Genomic DNA, 21690 nt, shown 5'->3' with positions numbered 1-21690 from the left:
GTTCGAGGCAGAAGGGTGGATGTGGGAGGCGTGGGGTGTAAGCAGAGTTAGTAAGCGTCCGACTTTGATCTGGGTGGCTTGATAGGAGAGGTCAACAAGGAGCAGACCCACCAGCCTTTTCAGCATCCATCCATTTTCACAGTAGCGCCGCTGTGAGGTTTCTGTGGGCATTTCCTGGCTTTCGCATATAGCTTCAACAAATTCCAAATATTAATTTGCTTTTTTAAAATTTGCAGTAAATATGGATTTACTCTATTCTATATTATCTTTGACTTTTTTTTTTTTTCTCCTGGCATTTTGTATATTCATTTATGCTGTTTGTGGCTGGTGTCTGTTCGTGTTCCTTGTGATCTAGTATACCACACAAATTTGCATTCTCTCGGTGGACACCTGTGTTGCTTTCAGGGTTTTGCTAGTGTGAACAGCGCTGACGTGTCTCCCAGGCAGGTGTGGAATTTTTCTGCGGCTGGGGCAGCCCACTGTTACGGTGCTTCTGAAATACTGTCGTGTTTTGTCATCCCATGCTCGAGAGGAAGGCTTTCATTTGATTTTTAGAGATTTTTATTTCTATAAGAATTCAAGCACATTTTTCTTTTTGTAAATCGTTCTTGTTCCTATTTATTAAAACTGTTTTGGTGCTTCGTAATTGCTAGGGACAACTCCACATCATATCAAATGAGCTCTTCTAATTTTGAGCCGTGATTTCGAACTCCCTGTTACAGATGATGGAACCTGAGACACGAGGCTCGTGTTGGAGCTGGTGGGGCCCCAGGCGCTCTGGGTCCCAAGTCTGTGCTGGTTGCTCACTCTGCCCTCCATGCTCCCCCGACCCACCACAGTGCTCCTCTCCTGCACCTGTTGGGGGGCGGGGCAGGTCCCTGGGATATTCTAGACAGCTCTTCACCTTTTTCAAGACAGAAGCAGGAGTCAGACCTCCTGCAGCTGTGTTAAACCCTTCACTGCTGGGGACGACTTGCCAAATTGACGCAACCTCACAGTCATTTGTCTGGACTTACACTTAGGAATTGTTCCTTTTGTGCTTACACGAATGTACCCACCATCTCCTGGCTTTTCATATTTTGAAATACGGGATTTAGAACACTTAGGGAGCATGTTCCAACCATGGAGGCCTTTCTCTGATGTCCTGCAGGAACTTTCCACACCTCCGGCTAATGAACTAAAGAATAAAATCTCCCATGTTCACAGCATCGCACTATGTGCTAATCATTTGATGCTTTTATGGTAGCGAATCCAAGGTCTTTATTGACTTTTGTCTTGGGAAATCTCACCTAATAGGCTGATTTCCTGCCAGTGAACTTGTCGTTTTCTATCAAAATTCTCCTGAAATTTGCCATAAGCTGTTCTCAGTGGCACTGGCAGAAAGTGTGTGGGTTGGCACAAGGATGTTTTCTATCACTTGGACAAAGACTATCTTGGTTTCCAGCCCCTCTAAGACCTAGTTCTCAGTCAATAGTATTTATTATATGTCCTACTTTCTTCTGGGCCTGGGGGAATAGCAAATGAACAGAACTAAGGCTCAGTTCAAGGCTTCCGTCTGAGTAGGTTAAACAGGCCATAAACAAATCTTGTCAGTAGAGTGATTTCAAGTAGTTTTAAGTGACATGAAGAAAAAAAATCACAGAATCTAGTGGAGAGTAAGACACGGTGCTCTAGCTGGCCTGGCTGGGGATGCCTTTGAGTAGGTGACATCTGAGTGAAAAGGGAAAGGAGGCAGTTTGAAAGGACCATGAGAAAAGACTTTGGGACCCACATGCCCACAGGTGCTGTCTGAAAGGTGAAGACTTTGGTGAGTAAAAGGACCAGAGACAAGGTCCCAGTATGTGTGCACGTGTGTGTGTGTGTGTGCGTGCCCATTTTGTGGTCTGGGTGTGGGATCCGGGGGTGCTGGTGAAGGTGCAGAAGTGGGTGGGGCCGACCCCAAAGCAGTTCTTAGTTGGGGTCAAGGGTTTGCATTTGTGAGAGGTTGTGAAGGGAGGTTATTTCAAAGGGTTTAAACAGGGAAAACACCTAATCTGATTAACTCTCCTCTCCTCCCCCCTTTTAATATAGTCTTATTGCGCCTACCAACATTCCTTTAAAAATACACAGATATTTTATTACTACTGTTTTTTCCAGCTTTATTGAGGTGTAATGACAAACATTGTATATTTTTACGATGTACAGTGTGGTGTTTTGATATATGTATACATTGTGAAGTGATTGTCACAGTCAAGCCAAGTAACACATCCATCACCATACATAGTTATGTGTGTGTGTGTGGTGAAGTCGTTAAAATCTACTCTTACAGCAAATTCTAATTTACAATACAGCATCATTAACCCTAGTTACCATGCTCTACATGCGACCTGCAGAGCTGACTCATCCTTCCCAGCTGAAACTTTGTACCCCCTTGACCAACATCTCCCTATTTCTCCCACCACCCCGGCCCCTGGCAGCTACCATTTTACTCTCTGCTTCTCTGGGGTAGACTTTTTCGGACTCTGCACAAAGATTAACCCGGTTACAACATAAAGAATGGACTGGACTGTTGAGGGGCACCTGGGTGGCTCAGTGGGTTAAAGCCTCTGCCTTCAGCTCAGGTCATGATCTCAGGGTCCTGGGATCGAGCCCCGCATCGGGCTCTCTGCTCAGCGGGGAGCCTGCTTCCCCCTCTCTCTCTCTATGACTGCCTCTCTGCCTACTTGTGATCTCTGTCTGTCAAATAAATAAATAAAATCTTAAAAAAAAAATTAAAGAATGGACTGTTGCGGGGGCGAGAGTGAACAGCCCCAAGACTGACTAGTGGGGCTCCCACTGAGTCCGGGTCAGAGATGAAGTGGCTTAATCTGGGACAGCAGCTGTGGAGACAAGAGGAGAGGACAGGGGTGTGATGCCATTGGCACAATTCACTGATGGCTTTCCAGTGTCCTGTGGGGAAATCAGGGAGAACAAAGTGCTTCTAGCTGTGACAGGGAATTGAGGCAGGAAGCAGATTTGGGGAAGGGGAGAATCAGCGGTTAGTTTAGTCAGGGACAATATCTGCAGAACCGTGGGGTGAACGTGGGCTTTTGGGACACAGAAAAAATAAAATAAAATTCAAAAAAAAAGAAAAGAAAAAAAAAATGAAGCCAGGGACTTACGTGGGAAAAGTTTTACTTCTTTTGTCTACTTAGGAGGCCTCCTTGAGTCCCCCTATCTGTGGAATAGGCAAGAATGCTAATGCGTGTTTTATAGGTTTATCTCAGCAAAAAAAGAGATACAGTCATATCCTGTGCAGAAGCATAGAGTCTTCTCTGCAGTTTCTTACATTTTATTATTCTCTGGTGGAATCTTTGATTTTGGTATGATAGGTCTTAGTGTTTTTTAATTTTAGTGATGATTTCTTATTCTTGTTTTTATTTTATTTTTTCAAAAGAGGGAGAGAAAGAGAGCAAGCGAGCGAGAATGAGCAGGGGTGGAGGGGCAGAGAGAGAGGGAGAGAGAGAATCGTAAGCAGGCTCTACACCCAGCACGGAGCCTGATGTGGGGCTCAGTCTCATGACGCAGAGATCATGACCTGAACCGAAATCAAGAGTGGGATGCTTAACTGACTGAGCCACCCAGGTGCCCCATTTATTCTTGTTTTTAATAAACGGACCCCGAAATTACAAATACAGTAGGCCCCCCTATCTCCCCCTATTTCCTGGGGATATGTTCAAAGACCCTCAGCAGATGTCTGAAATCACAAATAGTACCAAACTCTCTATAGCCTATGTTTTTTAGTAATGCATATCGATGACAAATTCAGTTTTTCAATCAGGCATAGTAAGAGATTGACAATGACAGCTAATCATAAGATAACAATTATAAGAACATACTGTAATCAAAGTTAGGTACCTTATCATCCTGTATTCATCCTTCTTCCGTGCCGGTGTGAGGTAATGAAATGACTGTGTGACGAAGGGAAATACAGGGAGTGACGCAGGCTCTGTGACATCCTGTGACGCTATGACTGACCTTGAGGCCCCACGTCAGAAGTAAGCTCAACTGCCTCTGGGCTGTGGTTGCCTAAGGGTGGCTGGGACTGTGGAGAGCAGAGCCACGGATGGATAAGGGGGATGATGGTAGTTCTCTTGAGGCCTCCTGTTTTATTTTTTATTTTTTTAAGGCTGAAGATTGTGACAGATTTGAATAAAGTCAGATGTATCAACTGTGAGATATTTGATCCATTGTGAATAGATATTATTGGATATCGGGCACAAAGGTCGTTCCCAACTGAAATCTGAAAACAATAAACCAGGAACCTTTTCATTCAATAATGCTCTTTTTTTCCCCAAGTGTACCAGCAGTCCATTTTCCACAAATAGATCATACAATATTTCAAGGTATTTGTGTTTTCACCCTCGGATAATGAACTTGATAAATGTATTTCTCCTATAAATTATAATATCCTCATTTTTCTGTCCTCTGACTTTTCATGTGGTTCCAAGGAGTTATGGTGTCCCAGAATAGCTTAGGTGAGCCCCTCAGGGTTCACACACTTCGGTTATGTCTTCCATGTGCTTTCGTGTTTCGAGGCCCAGGAGACTTCCTCTTCTCAGCCGCTCTGCCTATAATAATCCCTTCATCCCTTTGACCATTAATTGGAAAATTATGACATTTAGAAAGGACATTTTTCAAAACCATGGGAATCTTTGTATTTGGACCAGATGTTAAGAGAATTTTAATGGAGGAATAAAACATCTGTGACAACGAAGAGCAGAGTCACACACGACAAGAGGATGTGGACGGCATATCGATGGGAGCATAAGCTTTGTGAGGAAGGTAGAGAGGTGTGTGTGGGTTTGCATTATTTTCTCCGCAGGGATTCGTTTCCCTGGTGGTGGTTGTTCATCTGTCCTATGCCCCGTGATGTCCGGAGGCTGAGATTTCCCACAGCCTGCTTTAGAGCAAGGCAGAAACTCCCATAATGGCAGTTTCTGGTGATTAAGGCTGTAGCAGAGATGGGTGTTGCTGTTCCGTGGGGCCAGGTAAGCAACGTGAACTCCGATGAAGCTTAACGATTTGGGTGAGAGGCAGGGAGGCCCATCAAGAAACATCTGACCTTGTGCAGGCCAGAAAGAGAGGCCTGGTGGTTGGGTTGGGGCGGAGGGTACAGCTGTGGATTTGGGTGGGGAGAGTTGTTGGGGTATAACGACAATATGCCAGGGGCGGGTGGGTTGGGAAGATGAAGGAGGGAGAAGAGGAAGGCGAGTCCTCAGACCATGGGCCTGTATCTGAGTAAACGGTGTGGCCAACTGTGAGAGGAAATAGGCGCAAAGGAGACAGTCGGTGAAGGCAGGTAATGGGGTCACCTGTAGAGGATGAACCTCTGCCTTTTTGTGTGAAGATGTATATTTTGATTTATGTATCTGGATTGTGGGCGGAAGTCTCGAAGAGAGTTCTAGATTTGGAAGGCACCGGGTTTTAGAAAGTATGTAAAGTCACGTGAGTTTGAAGACACAGGCCACGGAGCGTGTGCACAGTGAGAAGAAATGAATATTCAAGAGTGCTTGGGGTGCACCTTCCTATGAAGGGAAGACTGAGAAGTGAGAGTTCTGGATGTACAAGCACATAGGAAAGTTGGGGTGTTAGGACCCCAGGGAAAGGGGGGTTGGGAGATACTCAAGGGGATAGTCAGCGAGCACAAATGCCGTGGAGATAGCCAGCTGTGTGAGCTCTCTAGTTGGCAGTGACGAGGTGACGGGTGATGCTGGTTGGTCACGGAAACACAAGGGTGCATCCTTCTCTCCTGCTGCCATTGTGTGCTGGTGCGTGTTGGTCTAGACGATGCATCTTCTGGTTGACAAGGAAACTAGTGGCACTCCAGGTCCTGCTCGGCTGAACTAAACACCAATGGGAGGGGTGCCTGAGGGGCTCAGTTGTTAAGTGTCTCCCTTCGGCTCAGGTCATGATGCCGGGGTCCTGGGATAGAGTCCTGCCTTGGGCTCCCTGCTCAGCAGGGAGTCTGCTTCTCCCTCTCACTCTGTGTCTACCGTACCCCTGTTGGTGCTTCCTCTCTCTGTCAAATAAATAAAACCTTAAAAAAAACCCAAAGCAAACCAATGGGAGCGATGAATAGTAATTTATCCACCATGAGTCACTTATCATTTGGATTTCTGATTGTGTCCATATGAATTTTCCTGCCGTGGGGGAATGTCTCTGGATAAATCTTCTAGAAGTTGTTGTTATAGTTGTGTTGCCTTGAAGGGCCCATTATTTTTCTTTTCTTTTCCTTTCCTTTTCCTCCCTCCCTACCTCCCTCCCTCTTTCTTTCTTCCTTCCTTCCCTTTCTTCCCTTCCCTACCTTCCTTTCCTTCCTTGACTTCCTCACTCCCCTCTTCCTCCCTCTTTTCTCCCTTCCCTTCCTCCTCTCCTCCTCTCCTCTCCTCTCCACCCTACCCCTCCCCTCCCCTCCTCTCCCCTCTCCTCCCCTCCCCTCTCCCTCCCCTTTCTCTCTCTCTCTCTCTTCCTTCCTTCCTTCCTGCCGTCCATCCGTCCGTCCATCCTTCCTTCCTTCCTTCCTTCCGTCCGTCCGTCCATCCTTCCTTCCTTCCTTTCGGGCCTCTGGTTGCTTCACCTAGCACAGAAATGGATTGAGTGAACTTTCACTTAGTTTTAAAACCTGCTGACAGATAATATTAATATTGCCTTTGTGTAAATAATAATTTTATCTAATGGACTTCATTTACTTTTATGGTTCCTCCAGGCGATCTGGAGCTAAACAAGGGGAAAAAGGCAAAACGGTAATAACAGTTCCCTTTGTAGAGAGATATAAACCAAGGTCACTGGAGCCAAACCATTATTGGAAATGTACAAAATCATTTAATGTTTGGTTTTTCCCAATTTATATCATGAGGTCATTTTATATAGTCATAAAATTCCATCTTATCTCAGTTCAGATGGGATAACAATCTGTGAGTAACAGAGCGAACTCCTTACCCAGTTACCCGAAGGTGGCAGCCAGTGATGCCCGTCTGTCATGTCAGTCCGTGTTTCCAGGAACACGTTCCTAAAATTCTCTAATTCATTGATGTTAAATCTTTTTTGGCTGAAACTTGGAAATCAAGGCACATGGGTTAAAATAATATAAAAAGGACTGAGTTTTTACCAAAAAAACATATGTTAACGATCAAAGATGCAATATGTTTGGGGAACACTCTGACTTTCCTCATAGACTCCGTGCCATAACAACAAAGCTTTAATTTCACTTTATTTCCCAAAGAATAAGATGTGCAGTTATCGGTTTTGAAAAAGGTTAGAAGAATCCATTTCCTCGAGCACTGTGTATTAACGTGAGCTTAGTGTTTTATTGATTCTTCATTTAATCCCATTTCCTGTCGAGCGCCTAGAATATCTGATACTGTTGTGAAGAAAGACCCTAGATTCATTCAAGATACGTGCCCTCCAGCCCTGAAGGCAGCCCGTGCTGTGGTCCTCCTGGATCAGCCGCTCGTTCCTCTTTTCTGAGCACTGACTGTAACGGGAACCTGCTCAGAAGGAACGGCTTCTGTCTCCTTTCTCCCGTGTTTCCTGAGACTTTGCTCTGACTTCTGGCTGACAGTTATCAAAAGATAGACGTTTGCTCGCTTGACCGATCTTGGCTGGACCGTGGCCTCTGTATCTCTGCCCTGCCGTGCTGGAGGGCTCCTCCTTGGGCACAGGTGCCCCCTTCAGTGCAGCTGGCCAGAGGCCCCCACGCCCTCACCTGGTCCTACCTTCATTCACCCGCAGGATCCTTGACCTCGCCTGAGCCTCCGACTTCGCCGCTGCAGGATCCTTGACCTTGCCTGAGCCTCCGACTTCGCCGCTACAAAGTGATCTCACCGCCCTTTCACCTCACATTCCATGGGCTGGTGACTCATTTCCTGTCCTGTGTGCCAGGGGACAGCATAACCACCTCCCAGCGTTGTTTGCCCAGGGCAAGGGATGGGTGAATTGCAAATGCTCAGTCGAGTGGTGGCCGCGCGAGTCCAGATTCATGCAGACGGCGGCGAGCGTGTTGGAACGTGTCGACTTGCCACCGTAACGGGGTGTTCAGTCCGTGATGAAATGAGTCCAGCTGGGAAACAGGGCATCGCCTGAGTGTCCGTGCTGCCCGTGATGGGGAGGCAGGTACCGTAACTGGTAGCCCGTGGTCCCCGCAAAGAAGCCACCACGTGGGCTGGAGGGGGACCCGGCCTGAGCCTCGGGGGCGCAGAAAGACTCAGGGTCGTCCGTGGCCCGAGCAGACATACCGATGTGGGTGCAAAACGACTTGCTCTGCGGACCCCGGTGAGGCTGGAGAGGCTGATGAGAAGCCTTTGCTGTGGGAGGAGTGGATGCAGACTTAGCGGATGGGGGTTGGTGAAAGGGCACTGCTGCCTTCTTTGGAAAAGCCTGGAAGGAATCCTGAGGGTTTTGAATAGGGTGGGGCTGTTTACCTGGGAGCAACTGATGATTGCGCAATGGGCCGGTATTTGGCTGTGCCAGGGGATGGGGGGTGGGGGGGGGGTGCAGTGCGGGGGGGGGGGGGGTGCGCTGGGGGCACAGGGGTGCCCGATAGAGGAATGTTGCTTTCAGTTTGGGCTGGGACTTTAGCCTCTGGGTGAGCCGTTCATCTGATGCCTTGGAACAGAGCCAAGAGGTGGAAAGATCGTGACACGTCCACCTAGCAGGAGGAGCCGTCTGTCTATCCCTTCCTGCTTGTCCTGCCTTTTGTGTTTCTGATGTTTCCATGGACTGACTTGTCACAGTGAAGAGGCCCCGTGTGCCTCAGCCCTTTGATACAAGGACGGCTGCTCCGAAGGCAGGCGGGCAGGCAGGTGGGCAGGCAGGCGTGGGGCCGGGCTACCTGAGTCCTCTCGGCCAGCTCAGAGGCTCCGTTCCCTGCCCGATCTGGCATCTTCTCTCCCATGACAGCCCGTCAAGCCAGCAGGTAGGAGCCGGGCTGGAGGGTTTCTGTGGATTCTGAACTGCACCAGCGCGTCTGGCCGTTTCCAATCACATAGTAGGTCTGGAGTTCAGAAGAAACAGCCTCACCTGCCCCGCAGTATGTTAAGCTCATTGTAGGTCTCTTTTTTATTAATGACTGGTTAGACTTTGTTCCCGAAGCAAAACTTTTTGTGTAAGCTTTCATTCTTTGGATTTCTTTTTTTATCTGACGACATTTTTTTTTTTTTAACTAAAAGGAACAGTCATTTTTTTTGTTTGCCCAAGCCTATTCATTTGCAGTGTGGGTGTGAATGTGAAATGTTATTTATTGCACAAACACTCACATACAGAGTTTTGCTTATGGAGATGGTGCTTATAGAGGGTGCCTCCCACATCAGGAAATGGAAAGGAAGGCTTCAGGGATTTTGAATAAGATGCAGAAAAAATGTTTTATTTGTACCCAAACCAGCCTGTTGTGCTACATCTGCCTATTGGCAAAATCTCTTGTTTAGCATTAAATCACCTAATATATTTTGAAAAATTCCAGAGGTACTAGGATGAACCCAGAGTGACTTTTATTGAAATCGATCCTTTGGAAGTTCGTTCCTAATGCATCTCCCCAGCATAGCAAGTAGTTGTAATTAACAAGACTTCCATTTTTATCGGAATTTTGCTGAAATGGGTCTATACAAAGTCAGTTGGGTGATTTATGTATTGTAAAAGAAACGTTCAAGTGATCATAGCTTGTCTGATTTCTAAAGAGGGGAGGGAAGATGATCCTTCGGAATCAGAAGTTCTCTGGGAACCGGGAGCGATTTGGCAATCGAGGCGATTTTTGTTGGCACGTGTAGGGCGGGGGCCGGTGCTGGTGTTGAGTGGGCGGAGACCAGGGATGCCGCAGGTTCACGGAGTAGCTGCCAGAGAAAATAATTACCTGGCTCTAATTGTCAGTAGTGCTGAGATGGGCGCTAAAATCCCTCATATAAATATGCACCCGCAAGAGACGAGGGCTTTGTTGTATTCAGGGGAAGCTGGAGTTGCGGAGTCCCAGATGGAGGGACCTTAGAGCCCGAGATCTAAGCTGTGCGGACGGAAAGATGATTCAAGGAATCAGCGCGCTGGGTGGCTTCTGAGAAAAGCCCCCTCTCAGCGAAGACTGAATGCCCTTCCCGGGCACCCGACCAGGATGGCTATTTAGAGGGTCTTTATTTTGAGAAAAGAGGTAACCTATTACAGCCTGAAAATTACAAACCTCTAGAAACCACCTGTTCTCATGAAATGCACTTTCCTTAGGTTAACGTGGGCGGTGTGTAATTTTGTCTCCTCACCATCGAACTCCATGTCCCGTTTTAGCTGCCTTTCCACTGGACTGACAGCGCGTGTCCTGCTTCCGTAATCGTCACTTTCTGAAAGTGACAGGGAAGGCACGTTCCAGGCACTTGTGTGATTTTTCTCTCTGTTTCCTTCTGGAGGCAGCGGTGTCAGGCTGGAGATGGGAGTGAGGGCTGCTGTCAGCGTGGGGCAGGTCCATGGGCAGTGGGTCTGTCTGACTTGGTTCACAGTTAACGGAAGGGATTGTGTTTGGCTTGGGTCTGACACATGGAAAAAGTGTGTGCAAGGGAAGAATTTGCTCTCAGCTCCTGGTTGACCTGAGTTGGGTCTTGGGGTCGGATTGGTGCCCGTGGTCCCAGTCTCCTTACTGTGATGAAGATTCTCGCCTCCTGCCCCCTCCCACCTCACCCCCCACTCACATGTGCTCTCTTGCTCCCTCTCTAAAATAAATACATCAGTCCTTAAAAAATTAAAATAAAATGTGTAATATTTGTGCTCCAATCTCCCTGGATTTCTGGGTTGCCCTGTGTCTTTGGTGCTCCATTTCTGTTTTCCTTCTCTTTGTAGGGTCACTTGTGAAATTACAGTTTCCCAGTGGGGGGTTCTCTTTAACCCTTTCTTTTGCTTCCATGCTTTCCCCTGCTGAAGCTAAACCTCACTCAGAATGTCCGTCTTCCAGACCTCAAGTGCTGTCTCCGAATTCCTGTTTTTCTGAGTACCCAACCTGGATTTTGAGCAGCCTGCTGCCTTCCTTTAAATATTCCCTCAGTGTCTTCAACTGCACACGTGTGAAACCGAAGGCTCACGCTCTCATCTAAACAAAGTTCTTCTATGGATTCTGACATTGAAATGAGGAACACTGCTGCTCTTGTGGTTACTGATACTCTCTGTCTTGAGTATGTCTGTGGCTCTTTGCTTTCTTTCCCCCCAAATGTAGCAGATGAGAACAACCCCTGTTTTGTTGTATTTCATACTTTGGAGGATAGGATTTGGGGCAGAGCTTAACTGGGTGATTCTTTTGCTTTTGTGATATTGAGGTTTCTTGGTGGCTTTTGGCTTTACTCACATATCAGTCAGGTGCTTTGGTGGGGAAGGCTGGGAAGCTGGACTCAGCGGGAAAGGTCCCCGGGAGTCCCTCCATTTGGTCTCTGTAACATGACTGTCTCGGGGTAGTTGGACTTCTGATCTGGTTTCTTAGCACCCCAGGGAATGTGTTCTAAGAGACAGGAGGTGGAAATTGCCAGGCTCTTAGGATCTGGGCTTGGAAACTAGCGTGCCATCACTTCAGTGAAACTCGAGTGAATAAAACAGTTACTGAGCCAATCCAGATTCAAGAGAACGGGCATGAACCCGGGTCAAACCTGCGTCGAAGAAGCTGTGGCCAAATTTAATTTGCTAGATTCCCTTTACCCATCACACTGAGCGTTTGCTGTCTTGCCTGAATATCTATTCACAGGGGTAATGCCTCAAGTCCCAGCTTCATTTATTTCTTTTCTGAATAGTTGCTGTAGGTTCAAATTAACTTCTCTATCTTTATGTTCTTCTCTGTCCCATTTCCCGCATTCGGTATTCTGAGACCAACCCTTTACGTTTCTTCTGCAGTTACTATACCATGGTACTTGCTGAATAGAAATGGAGACCTCAGACCTTGGTGTAGAGCCCCTTCTGGATCGTAACCCAGCCCCCGTCTAAGCTGCTTCTCACTAACTCTCCTTTACATCTGTTGGGGTCTGTCTCAAGTACAGTAAACCATTCCCCAAACTGTTATTACTGCCTCCTTCCTCAGGAGCTTGTTTTCATCCTCTTCCCTTGGCTTGAAATGCACTTCTAGAACCTTCCATCAGTTGAAATCCTCTTTATCCTTCAGTATGGATCCCAAATGTGAGCTCCTCACGGGACCTACCATGGGTTCCTCTAAATGGCAGTGGCGCTCTCCTAAGTCTTAAAACACTCCAGCCCCTATGCACACTTTTTTAATGGCTTAGCTTATAGTTATTTTTACAAGCCCACCTTATTTTAAAGCTTATTAATCTTCTCAATTATTCATAATCTTTAAAGCCTTCCAGCTCCCAGCCTAGGAATTTCATGTCACCCAGTAGGTGCTCACTATGATTTTTTTTTTTTTTTTTTTTTGGACTGATGTCTGATTTCTAGCCAGGAACTTTGCAGGCAGGTCATCTATAAATTTTAAAGGACAAATTCACCAAATATGGGCAGTTTTAATTTAAGAGTTGGGTAGCATAATATCAGGTTATCGAGAGAAGACGGTGGTCATGGCATTGTTAAACAGGGGCTTTGGATGTCAAAAAGGGAAAGACAGGGATTCTCAGGATTTCTACGCTAGCATGAAGGGGGCGAGGAAGATATTTCAAGGGAAAAGTCATCAGCAGTTACAAGTCTTAAGCTGCTTTCTTCATGAGCGATGACTGGGTATGGCTTAAACTCGAACATTTCTCCTTCTTTTATAATAAATGGGTTATTTCCTAAAATTACGGGCAGGAAGAGAGGTCTATACCAAGATACACATATTTGAAATGCCACCTAGAAAAAGGTAGGTTTGTCCAAGCACCCGAAAGCTCTCATTTTTTGAGATAGTGATGAGGCCTAACTAAAAGACCACCCACCAGAAGACCTGAACTCACCGTCATCTCATTGTTCTCTTTTGTGTGTTTTAGGCACTTGCCCCACATGACAGGAAGGCGAGCTTCTGGTTAGAAGACACGTGCCCAGAGTCCAAGGCCTTCTGCCCACCATGAAGGGGACCTGCGTCCTTGCATGGCTGCTCTCCATCGTGGGGTGGTGGAGACTCGCCCAGCCGGAATCAGACGCATCTCAGTGCCAGAGAGCGGATCACCCAGTCATTTCCTATAAAGGTGAGGGGCAGGCACCCCCGGACACAAGGGTGCCACTTACATGCACTTTCCATGTTATTAGGGATAGAGAATAGTGCTGGTTATTACCCTGTCATTCTGGGACTCTCGCTTTAGACATTGTTTAAAATACGAGCAAAAATACAAAATCTTGCACTGCAGGAATTTCCTGTCTGGAAACTGATTACTATGATCTTGAGAAGAATTCAAAATCGGAGTCATCGTGGGTAGAAAATCCCATTGTTGAGGCCGCCTTTATTTAAAGGTGCTGCGAGCCTCCTCAGTATTCGAACCAGGGCCTGAAAATGTGATCCACAGAAATAATAACAACCCCAAGTAAAAAAAAATTCCTTTCGGCGTTTCCCAGCAAAGCCTTAGTCTTACTGCCAAACTTGACGCCTTGGTCCCTATCTGACACGGCACGGCAGATGGAACTGATTTACTGTCTTAAGAATGTCTTGGATCTGTGGGATTAATTACTTAGTATGTGTATCTGGTCATTTTTTTCTTTTATTTATCAGAATTCATTTAGGGCTCTCTATACCGTGGGTACTCTAAGCTTTCAGGATAAAAAATAAATTAGTCTTGGTCCCTGCCCTCAAGGTACTTTAAGTTATATTATCAAGCTAGCTATATAACTGATCAGATACTGTATTTTAATAATGTATCCGATAAATAGCTTTTTGTTTTGTTACGTTTTAAACTTCATATCATGAAAAATTTCAAATATCTGCAAAAAGAAAGAATTGTGTACGGAAGGCCCAACCCAACACTCATTCATTCATGGTCTGGCTTTTTCTTTTAAATCCCACCCATGCTTCACCCCACCCCCACCAGATTACTTTAAAGCACATTCAGGGGCGCCTGGGTGGCTCAGTGGGTTATGCCTCTGCTTTCGGCTCAGGTCATGATCTCAGGGTCCTGGGATGGAGCCCCGCATCGGGCTCTCTGCTCAGTGGGGAGCCTGCTTCCTCCTCTCTCTGCCTGCCTCTCTGCCTACTTGTGATCTCTCTCTCTCTGTCAAATAAAAAAGAAAAAAAAAAAGCAAATTCAAAAAATCATATAACTGTATCTGTATTATTTCAGTGCATGACTATGAAAGAAAGGGAATTCCCAGCACCATTATTGCATCAGACCAAAAATGCAAAACAAAACAAAACAAAACAAAAAAACCCCTAAAATCTACCCAAGAAGCCCAACCTAATTCCATAAAATCATTTGACATCCAGTGAGTATTGTGAGATCCCTGATGGTCTCACGGATGCGGATGCGTATTTTGGTACCGTCGGGTTGACACAGGATGTAAATGTAGCTCACGCTCTGCAACCGCTGGTCTTCTGCTGTTTTGTTGTGGTGGTTTTGCTCCCTGTGCAAATTAATTACAGAAGTAATCCAAGCTTTTTGTCCTTTAGAGTTTCCCACAGTCTGGATTTTGCCAAGTGCGTTCCCTTGGCGTTCAAATGTTCTTCTGTCCTGAGTATTTGTATAAACTCATAGTGGTATCAGGAGGCGGCTTTGATTCGGGTTCACATCTTTCTGTCTTCCCTGTGGCACGGATGCTGCTGTGTCCTCCGTGGGGAGGCGGGTTCTGTCTAGGTGTGAAATTAGCAGTCAGTGATGGTCACGGCCGAAACCTACTGATTCATCCAATGCTGTAAAGCTGGGATTTCCTAATTTTATTATTCTTTCTTCATTGAATAGCAAGAATATTTCTGTATAAAGTAAGTTTCCCTTATCAACTATTTGAATATTCTGAGGCTTAGAAAAGTAAGAATTAATGCTTTTTTCCTTTCCTAGTTTGTTTTTTTTTTTTTTTTTTTTTTTTTTTTTTTTTTAAGACTAGTTGGTTTTCTAACATTATGTGAAGGGAGCAAGTAAGGTGTTATGTTTACTTTTTGTTTTGTCTTGTTTTCTTATTTTGGTTATTAGAATCGTTGTTACTGTATGGATGTTAACATTTGAAATATTTCAAGCGATTGCAGTTTTGATGCTTACAGGGGTGAAATCATCTCATTTGAAGCCCAAGGAAGCCTCTTCAAGTGGGCTCCTGAGCTCTTCTGACATAACCCAGGTGCCTCTGCCAGCTGCTCACTCTCTGGGACAGCAAGATGTTCCCGACTCCTTCCCTCACATCACTTCCTCCCGTTGACCCGAGCATCAGCCATTTTGGGCTGATTTAAGCACAGATGTCCCCAGTGTTAGGTCTTTTCAGTGCACAGAGCTCAGGAAAAAGTTTTAAAATTGTACTGTGTTCCTCTGGATGCTTCCAGCTCCCGTCCAGGATGCTCGGGCTTCTCTCAGCCTCTTCTCTCTACCTTCTGTCTGTGTCTTGTTGTCCTGGGCACAGAATCCTGGGTCTCTGCAGCCACCAGAACATTCCTTTGCCTTTCTCTGCAGCAGACCCTGCGTCGTTTCAGAGCGAGAGTCCAGCAACTCTAGTCGTTTTTGACGACTGAAAGCCCTGTGAGGTGGTCTGCTTCTCTTCTCTCAGTCCTCCGGCTACCCAGGGCCTTGGGAAACGAAAGCAATTACTGCACTTGAAGTTGTTTCCTTCTGTGTGGTTATGCTACCAACTCGAACCTGGGTGCATTTCATTTGTTTAATTTTCCTTTTGATTTTTAGAAATTAAAAAAAGAATTTACCTTATTTTGTCGTGTTGCAAAGTTTCATTAAGGAAAACAAGGAATGTTCAGATAATCTGCCCTCACTCGTGCTTTCTCCATCCCATTCCCTCGCTCTGCACTCAGCTGTTTTACTTCTGTTTTATGGTCCCTGCTTCTCTTCGCTGTCTAGCATTTTCTTGACATGGTGGTATATCATGGAGTTCACACCCCAGCGGCGGGCTCTCTGCCACTCCTTTCCAGAGCACAGAGCTCTTCACCGTGTGGTGAACCGAAGTGTACCAGCAGCTCCCAACGGGGAGACATTGAGAGTGTGTTCTGCCCTTTGTGGCCATGGGTAGTGTTACGATGAGTGATGCCTACTTGAGACATTGCTTAATCCTTTGCGAGGGTACCGCGGCAGAGATTCCTGGCACTGGGACTGTTAGGTCAAGGGGGTAAATGCATGTGTGGTGTTGCCAGATATCGCCCAGTTCCCTTTCATGAAGGTGGTGCCATTTTCGGTTCTCCTTCGCCCTGGGTATGAGGATCTCTTTCCCACTAGCCTTTCTGGTGGAGTGTACTATCACTCTTTGGGATTTGGACTAATCCCATAGCTCATCGAGGACCTCCCAGCATAATTTTAACTTGCTTATGTTTAAGTTGGAGCAAATGTTTAGCAAACATTTAATAGGCTTCTGTTCTGTACCATGGTTTGTACTAAATACTGAGGAGGTAAAGCAAAAAAACAGTCCCCATGTAGAGGGTTAGAATATCTCTGGGACTGTAAACCACAGGAACATTGCATTACATCCTGTTAAGGATCCTTGGCTGGGTGCTGCGGGAGCCCAGGAGAGGGGGCATCTGGACCCGAGAGCCCGGGTTTTAGAGGAGTCGTTACAGGCTTCTGGGATGAGGCGAAAACAGCAGAGATGAGCCCTGAATGGTTCTCGAACGTGTTTAGGAGTGTGATGAGTGGAAAGGAGCCTCGGGGAGAGGAGAGAACAAGGGCAAAAGCCCTGACCTGAGGGAGGGCACGTCACAGGTCCCAGCACGTTTCCTGTAAGATGAGCCACGAAACCTTCCTTCAGGTTATGGAGAGGAGGTGGGGGGAGACGAGGCTAACGTGGCTGTAGGGGTTCAGTATTGTCCCGCATTGGAAGGCCTGTTAAGAAGCGCTCCCCACCTGGACAGTCCCTGTGCTCAGAGTGGCCAACGCAGCAGGGAGAGCCCATCCTGAGGTCGCCTCCGTGATCGGAGCGAGCAGGCACGAGGCACTAAGCTCAAGGGGCGGGAGCGGGACTGTTCTTGCTGTCGATTCCGTATGGAATAGAGAAGGGAGCGGACATGATGATTTTTAGATTGAGAAAGCGGAGTTCCTGCCCGCCCTCCGGTGCGCTGTGCAGCCGAGGATAGGGAAGGGAGAGGCCGCCCTCCGCGCGTCAGATGATGCTGAGTTCGAGGCTGACGTGGCTGGCCCAGAGGGCAGAGCGACCGAGTCCTCGCGGTTTGTCCAGGACTTTCGTAGGGGAGGCCCTGGGAGTCCTACGATCTGCGTATTACCTTCCTAGCGCTCCGGTAACAGGGTGGTTTGTAACAGCAGAAATAGCCTCTGTCACGGTTCTGGAGGCCAGAAGTAGAAAAACAAGACAACAAGAACAACAACAGACACCCCAGGTGTCAGAAGGGCCCCGCTTTCTGTGACCGCTCTAGGGAAGATTCCTTCTTTGCCTCTTAACTTCTGGGAGTCGTCCGCAGGCCTTGGCCTTCCCAGGCTCCCTGACTCATCCCTCCAGACTGAGTCCGGACCCACAGGGCATTCTCTTGGCGTAGCTGTGTCTTTTCCTGGCTCCTCTTTTTACAAAGACGCTGGTCACTCGGGAGTACAGCTCATCCTCACCCAACATGATCTCAGTGTAACGAATGACGTCGGAAAAGACCCTCATTCCAAGTAAGGTCTCATTCACAGACACCAAGGTTTGGCTTTCAATGTGTCTTTTTCAGGGGGTGGAGGGAGGGGACACAATACAATCTAACTGGTGGCATATGTCAGAGCAGTTTCAGGACAGCGCTGGGGGAAGAAACTAGATGGTAACAAGCAGAGAAACAAATGTGAGGTGAAGCGGGGGATAGAAAAGGAGACGGTGATCGACTCGGCCAGCAGGGATGGGAGAGCCGCGGACAGCTTTTGAGAGAGCATCACTTAATCATCCTTAAGCGGTGATGGGGAAAGGCCAGGTGACAGAAGAGGCTGCGGAGAGGAGGAGGTCATTGATTAGGCAGAGTCCCCGGGCCCGTAGGACGGGATCAGATACTGGGCACAGTGGGAGATTAGCCTACAGGAAGTGGACCCCACCTCCACTGAGTCTGGAGGGAGGGATGGAGGGGGGCCGGGGGACCCAGGATGCAGGAGAGTTAGCGGTGGGGGTGGCTGCAAGGGGAGGGGTTCCCCAAGGACCTCCATCTCTCCCTCTCAGCAGGGAAGGAGTAGGCAGGCCATGGGCCGAGAGCATGGCGGCTTAGGAAGGAATGGCTTCTCTGAGGACGGGGTGATGCTCTTCATCACAATATACACCAGAGACTCCCTGGGGGATGTTAGGACCAAAGTTCATCCTTGAAAAAGCCCAGGTTACCCCCAAGCGGGAAGTCCCTGGTGTCCTGAGTTCTGAATGCTTCTGAGGAGAGCGCGACTGTACGAGAACGTTGGAGAAGGCCGGAGGGAACGTGGAGAAATAAAGGCAGGACTGCATAGTCTTGTAAAATCTTGATTTCCGTGTACACGTAAACCTTCATGATTTACTTCTGCCTCAGAGGCGCTCTGCCCGGTGTGGACCAGCCGCTGCAGTCACGTCTGCATACGGTGAAGCTCGCTCCGTTGAAGTCTTGCTTCGATGTCCTGGGGGAGAGGGGGTGTGTGTGGAAGAGGCTGGCAGGATTCCCCCCCATCATAGATAAAATATTTGCCCCTGTGGGCTTCTCGTGTGTAGCAGACTTCCTTGCTGGACACGCTCTAAGAGCTTGCTGTGTTTGCAGGGTCAGTCCCTTGACTGCGTGTTCTGGAACATTTGTCCTTGACTGTGGAGCGGCTGCTGAAATAGCCCGACCTGTCACAGACACGCCGTTTACACGTCTGTCCTTGTCATTTGCTGAAATGTGTGTTCCAGTAAAGCGGGAAAAAATAGTGACCCTTCAAGACAGCCTGTTTCTCAGCATGCTTACTGAGTCTCATAACCATCTCTGAAATGAGTTTTAAATGTTTAATGTCCACTTAAGGCGATGTGCCATATTCCGCCTTTGTTTGCTTATTGATTAAAGTTTACCCAGCATGCTTGTTATTAGAGTGCTCTCGGCTTCGAGGAGTTGGTTTACAGGGGACAATTTCACAGCAGGCACGGAGGAGGACCACCAGTGGGGTAAGTCAAGCCACACTTAGGCTTTCTTTGCCTCAGAGCCTGAATACCATGATGAATCTGGAAGCCTTTCTTCGGTGCCTTCTCTGGCAGTGCTTAATATCAATGATTACTGAGATTACTCCTGCCTGCGGAATCGCCAGGGAGCTATTCATTCCACACCAGGGTCCCTGAGATCTTCACCTCTGACTCCTTGGTGTTCCCGTGGACAGCCTCTCTGCTTGGGGACTCCCCAATGGGTCAGGGACGTGTTTTGGATCTCTGGACAGCGTTGTATGAATGCTGCATGCAGGATTAGTGGCATTTGGTCCACATCTCGGGAGGGACATCTAAGGGGATCAAAACAGGTGTTCTAGCCCAAGCTGGAACCACGGGGACAGGACTGGGAGTGGCATGGCTCTTGTGTTTCAACAGCTGTCTTTAATCTCCTCGGGTAGTCTTAGGTCATTGAAGGAACCATGGTGTAAAGCGTGCAACGTAGGGTTTTGAACTTGGGCTCTATTCTCATACCAGAGTATGGATATTTTTTGCAAATCCTGCTCTTTCTTTTGAATCCTATAATTATATTCCATTGTATTTGCGTGTGTGTGTTCTGGAAGCATTGGTTTGTTAAATGTTGGCAGCGGTCATCTCTGACATACTTTGTAACTGTCTTCTTCAGGGTCACTTACTGGGACCCACAGCCTCTTCCCACCTCTGAGACAGAGGGCGGTCTTCCTTCCAGTCTGTAAGGTGGCTGTGTACACGTCCTGTGTACACAATACCGCCCCACTGGCCACCATTCCTGCCACTGTCCCAACAGTTGTGCTCCTTCCGTGGCTGCCTCACCGTCCCTGGGACCACAGCCTTCCTCACTGTGCCACATGCTCCCCGCGGGGCTGATGAAGGCATAGCCTGGGCGGCCTCAATTACCTCCTAATGCCCAAGGATGGGGATGGCAGAAGGGGGCCAAAGGCCTCATTTCTGTGCCACAGCTTCACATGTCCCCTGGGTCCACGTGTCCCCCGGCCCCACGCGTGTCCCACAGTTCCGTGGTCTCCCATGGTGCTCCATGGCTCCTCTGAGTTGGGACGTGCTGGGGTCCGGTGCCCCAGTCAGTCTTATGATGTCGGCCCTGGCTGGGTTGCCCCCTTTCTCTAAGGATGAGGACCTGGGCCCTCATTCCTACAGGAAGGGCTGCCGGAATGTTTTCTGTTTCCCAGAAGATTTTAGAAACTTCACGGCCTTTGGGTGACTGAGCCTGAACTGAAGTGGCTTGGCTTGATTCTCCCCATTCATCTAGCCTCAGATCGGCCGTGTGACCTTCATAGTCCATCCATGCGTGTGACTGTGTGACAGTGGCCTCCTTTCTCCAAGGGAGGATTAGGAAAAATTATTTTAATTCAAAATAGATGGTGGGAAATTCATTTTATTACTTAGTTCGAATGTTTTCATATGACTCCGATTAGCGTGTAGGTATAGCGAGACTTTGCTGACTGTGGAGAACTCTCTTGAAGGCAAGGTTCTTCTCTGTAGAATGTAAAAACTGCATAAACCAAGTGTGATCTGTTTTGGTTTCATAAAAGGATATGAGTTGCCCTCCTGGGAGTTTATCTGGGGAGGAAGAGTGTTGTTATGGAGCCTTACAAGTTCTTGGTTCCATAAATAATTTGACTTTTGTTATCATGCACATGACTGAATGGTTTGTATAATGTGCTGTCAAGATCACACAGGCAAAATATTCCAACCTATTTGCAGGCGAAGCCACGAAGGCATAGGAATGCTGCCTGTTTTGTACATTAAAAACTGCATTTGGGAATACATTTTTTATTGTCATGTCTGTTGCTAGTGTGCTCTCTGAAAAATGGAATATTTAAAAAATATACCACTTTTCGGGGTGCCTGGGTGGCTCAGTGGGTTAAACCTCTGCTTTCGGCTCAGGTCATGATCCTCAGGGTCCTGGGATTGAGCTCTGCGTTGGGATCTCTGCTCAGCAGAGAACCTGCTTCTCCCTCTCTCTCTGCCTGCCCCTCTGCCTACTTGTGATCTCTTTCTGGCAAATAAATAAATAAAATCTTTCAAAAGTGAAATAAAAAACACACCACTTTTCAACTCTGTAATGTAGGCATATCATGATCATTCATGAGTACACGTAAGTGTTAGAAGAAATGCAGAGTAAAACCATCATGTGTTACACACTGGGTGATTTGGTTCCAATACCTGCATTGAACCGTTTTTGTTTGTTTGTTTGTTTGTTTGTTTTTTAAGATTTTACTTATTTATTTGAGAGAGAGAGAGAGAGCATGAACAGGGAAGAGGCAGAGGGAGAAGCAGAGTCCCCACTGAGGAGTGAGTCTGATGCTCGATCCTAGGACCCTGGGATCATGACCCTAGCTGAAGGCAGACACTTAACCCACTGAGCCACCCACGAGACCTGCAACATTGAACTTTACTGTCATTATTCGTCTTTGACTGTTGAGAGCTGAGACAGTCCTTATTGTCTGTTTTTTTTTTCTTTTTTTTTTTAACAAATAACAATTGGGTTCTGATGAAAATGGTGTATTGGGT

At 47.3% G+C, this 21690-nt stretch overlaps 1 protein-coding gene across 11 annotated transcripts in view; it reads left to right on the top strand.

Annotated features, from left to right (window-relative positions):
- Positions 1 to 21690, top strand: part of SEMA5A (semaphorin 5A) — a 469481-nt gene that overhangs the window by 145721 nt on the left and 302070 nt on the right. For 9 of the 11 annotated variants that reach the window (XR_007127428.1, XM_047729868.1, XM_047729867.1 and 6 more), the window contains one exon: positions 12939 to 13136. Coding sequence is in view for 10 of the 11 variants with exons in the window: in XM_047729868.1 (XP_047585824.1) it covers positions 13016 to 13136 (121 nt within the window). In the remaining variant the exon portion in view is untranslated. Of the gene's footprint in view, positions 1 to 7947; positions 8106 to 8767; positions 8936 to 12938; positions 13137 to 21690 lie in introns of those variants that run through there. The other 2 variants (XM_047729863.1, XM_047729861.1) reach the window with 2 other exon arrangements.

This window comes from Lutra lutra, chromosome 5, assembly GCF_902655055.1.
Source record: "Lutra lutra chromosome 5, mLutLut1.2, whole genome shotgun sequence".
Taxonomy (NCBI): Eukaryota; Metazoa; Chordata; class Mammalia; order Carnivora; family Mustelidae; genus Lutra; species Lutra lutra.
Note: the sequence above shows the minus strand (reverse complement) of the source record. Positions and strands in the feature narration are given on the sequence as shown.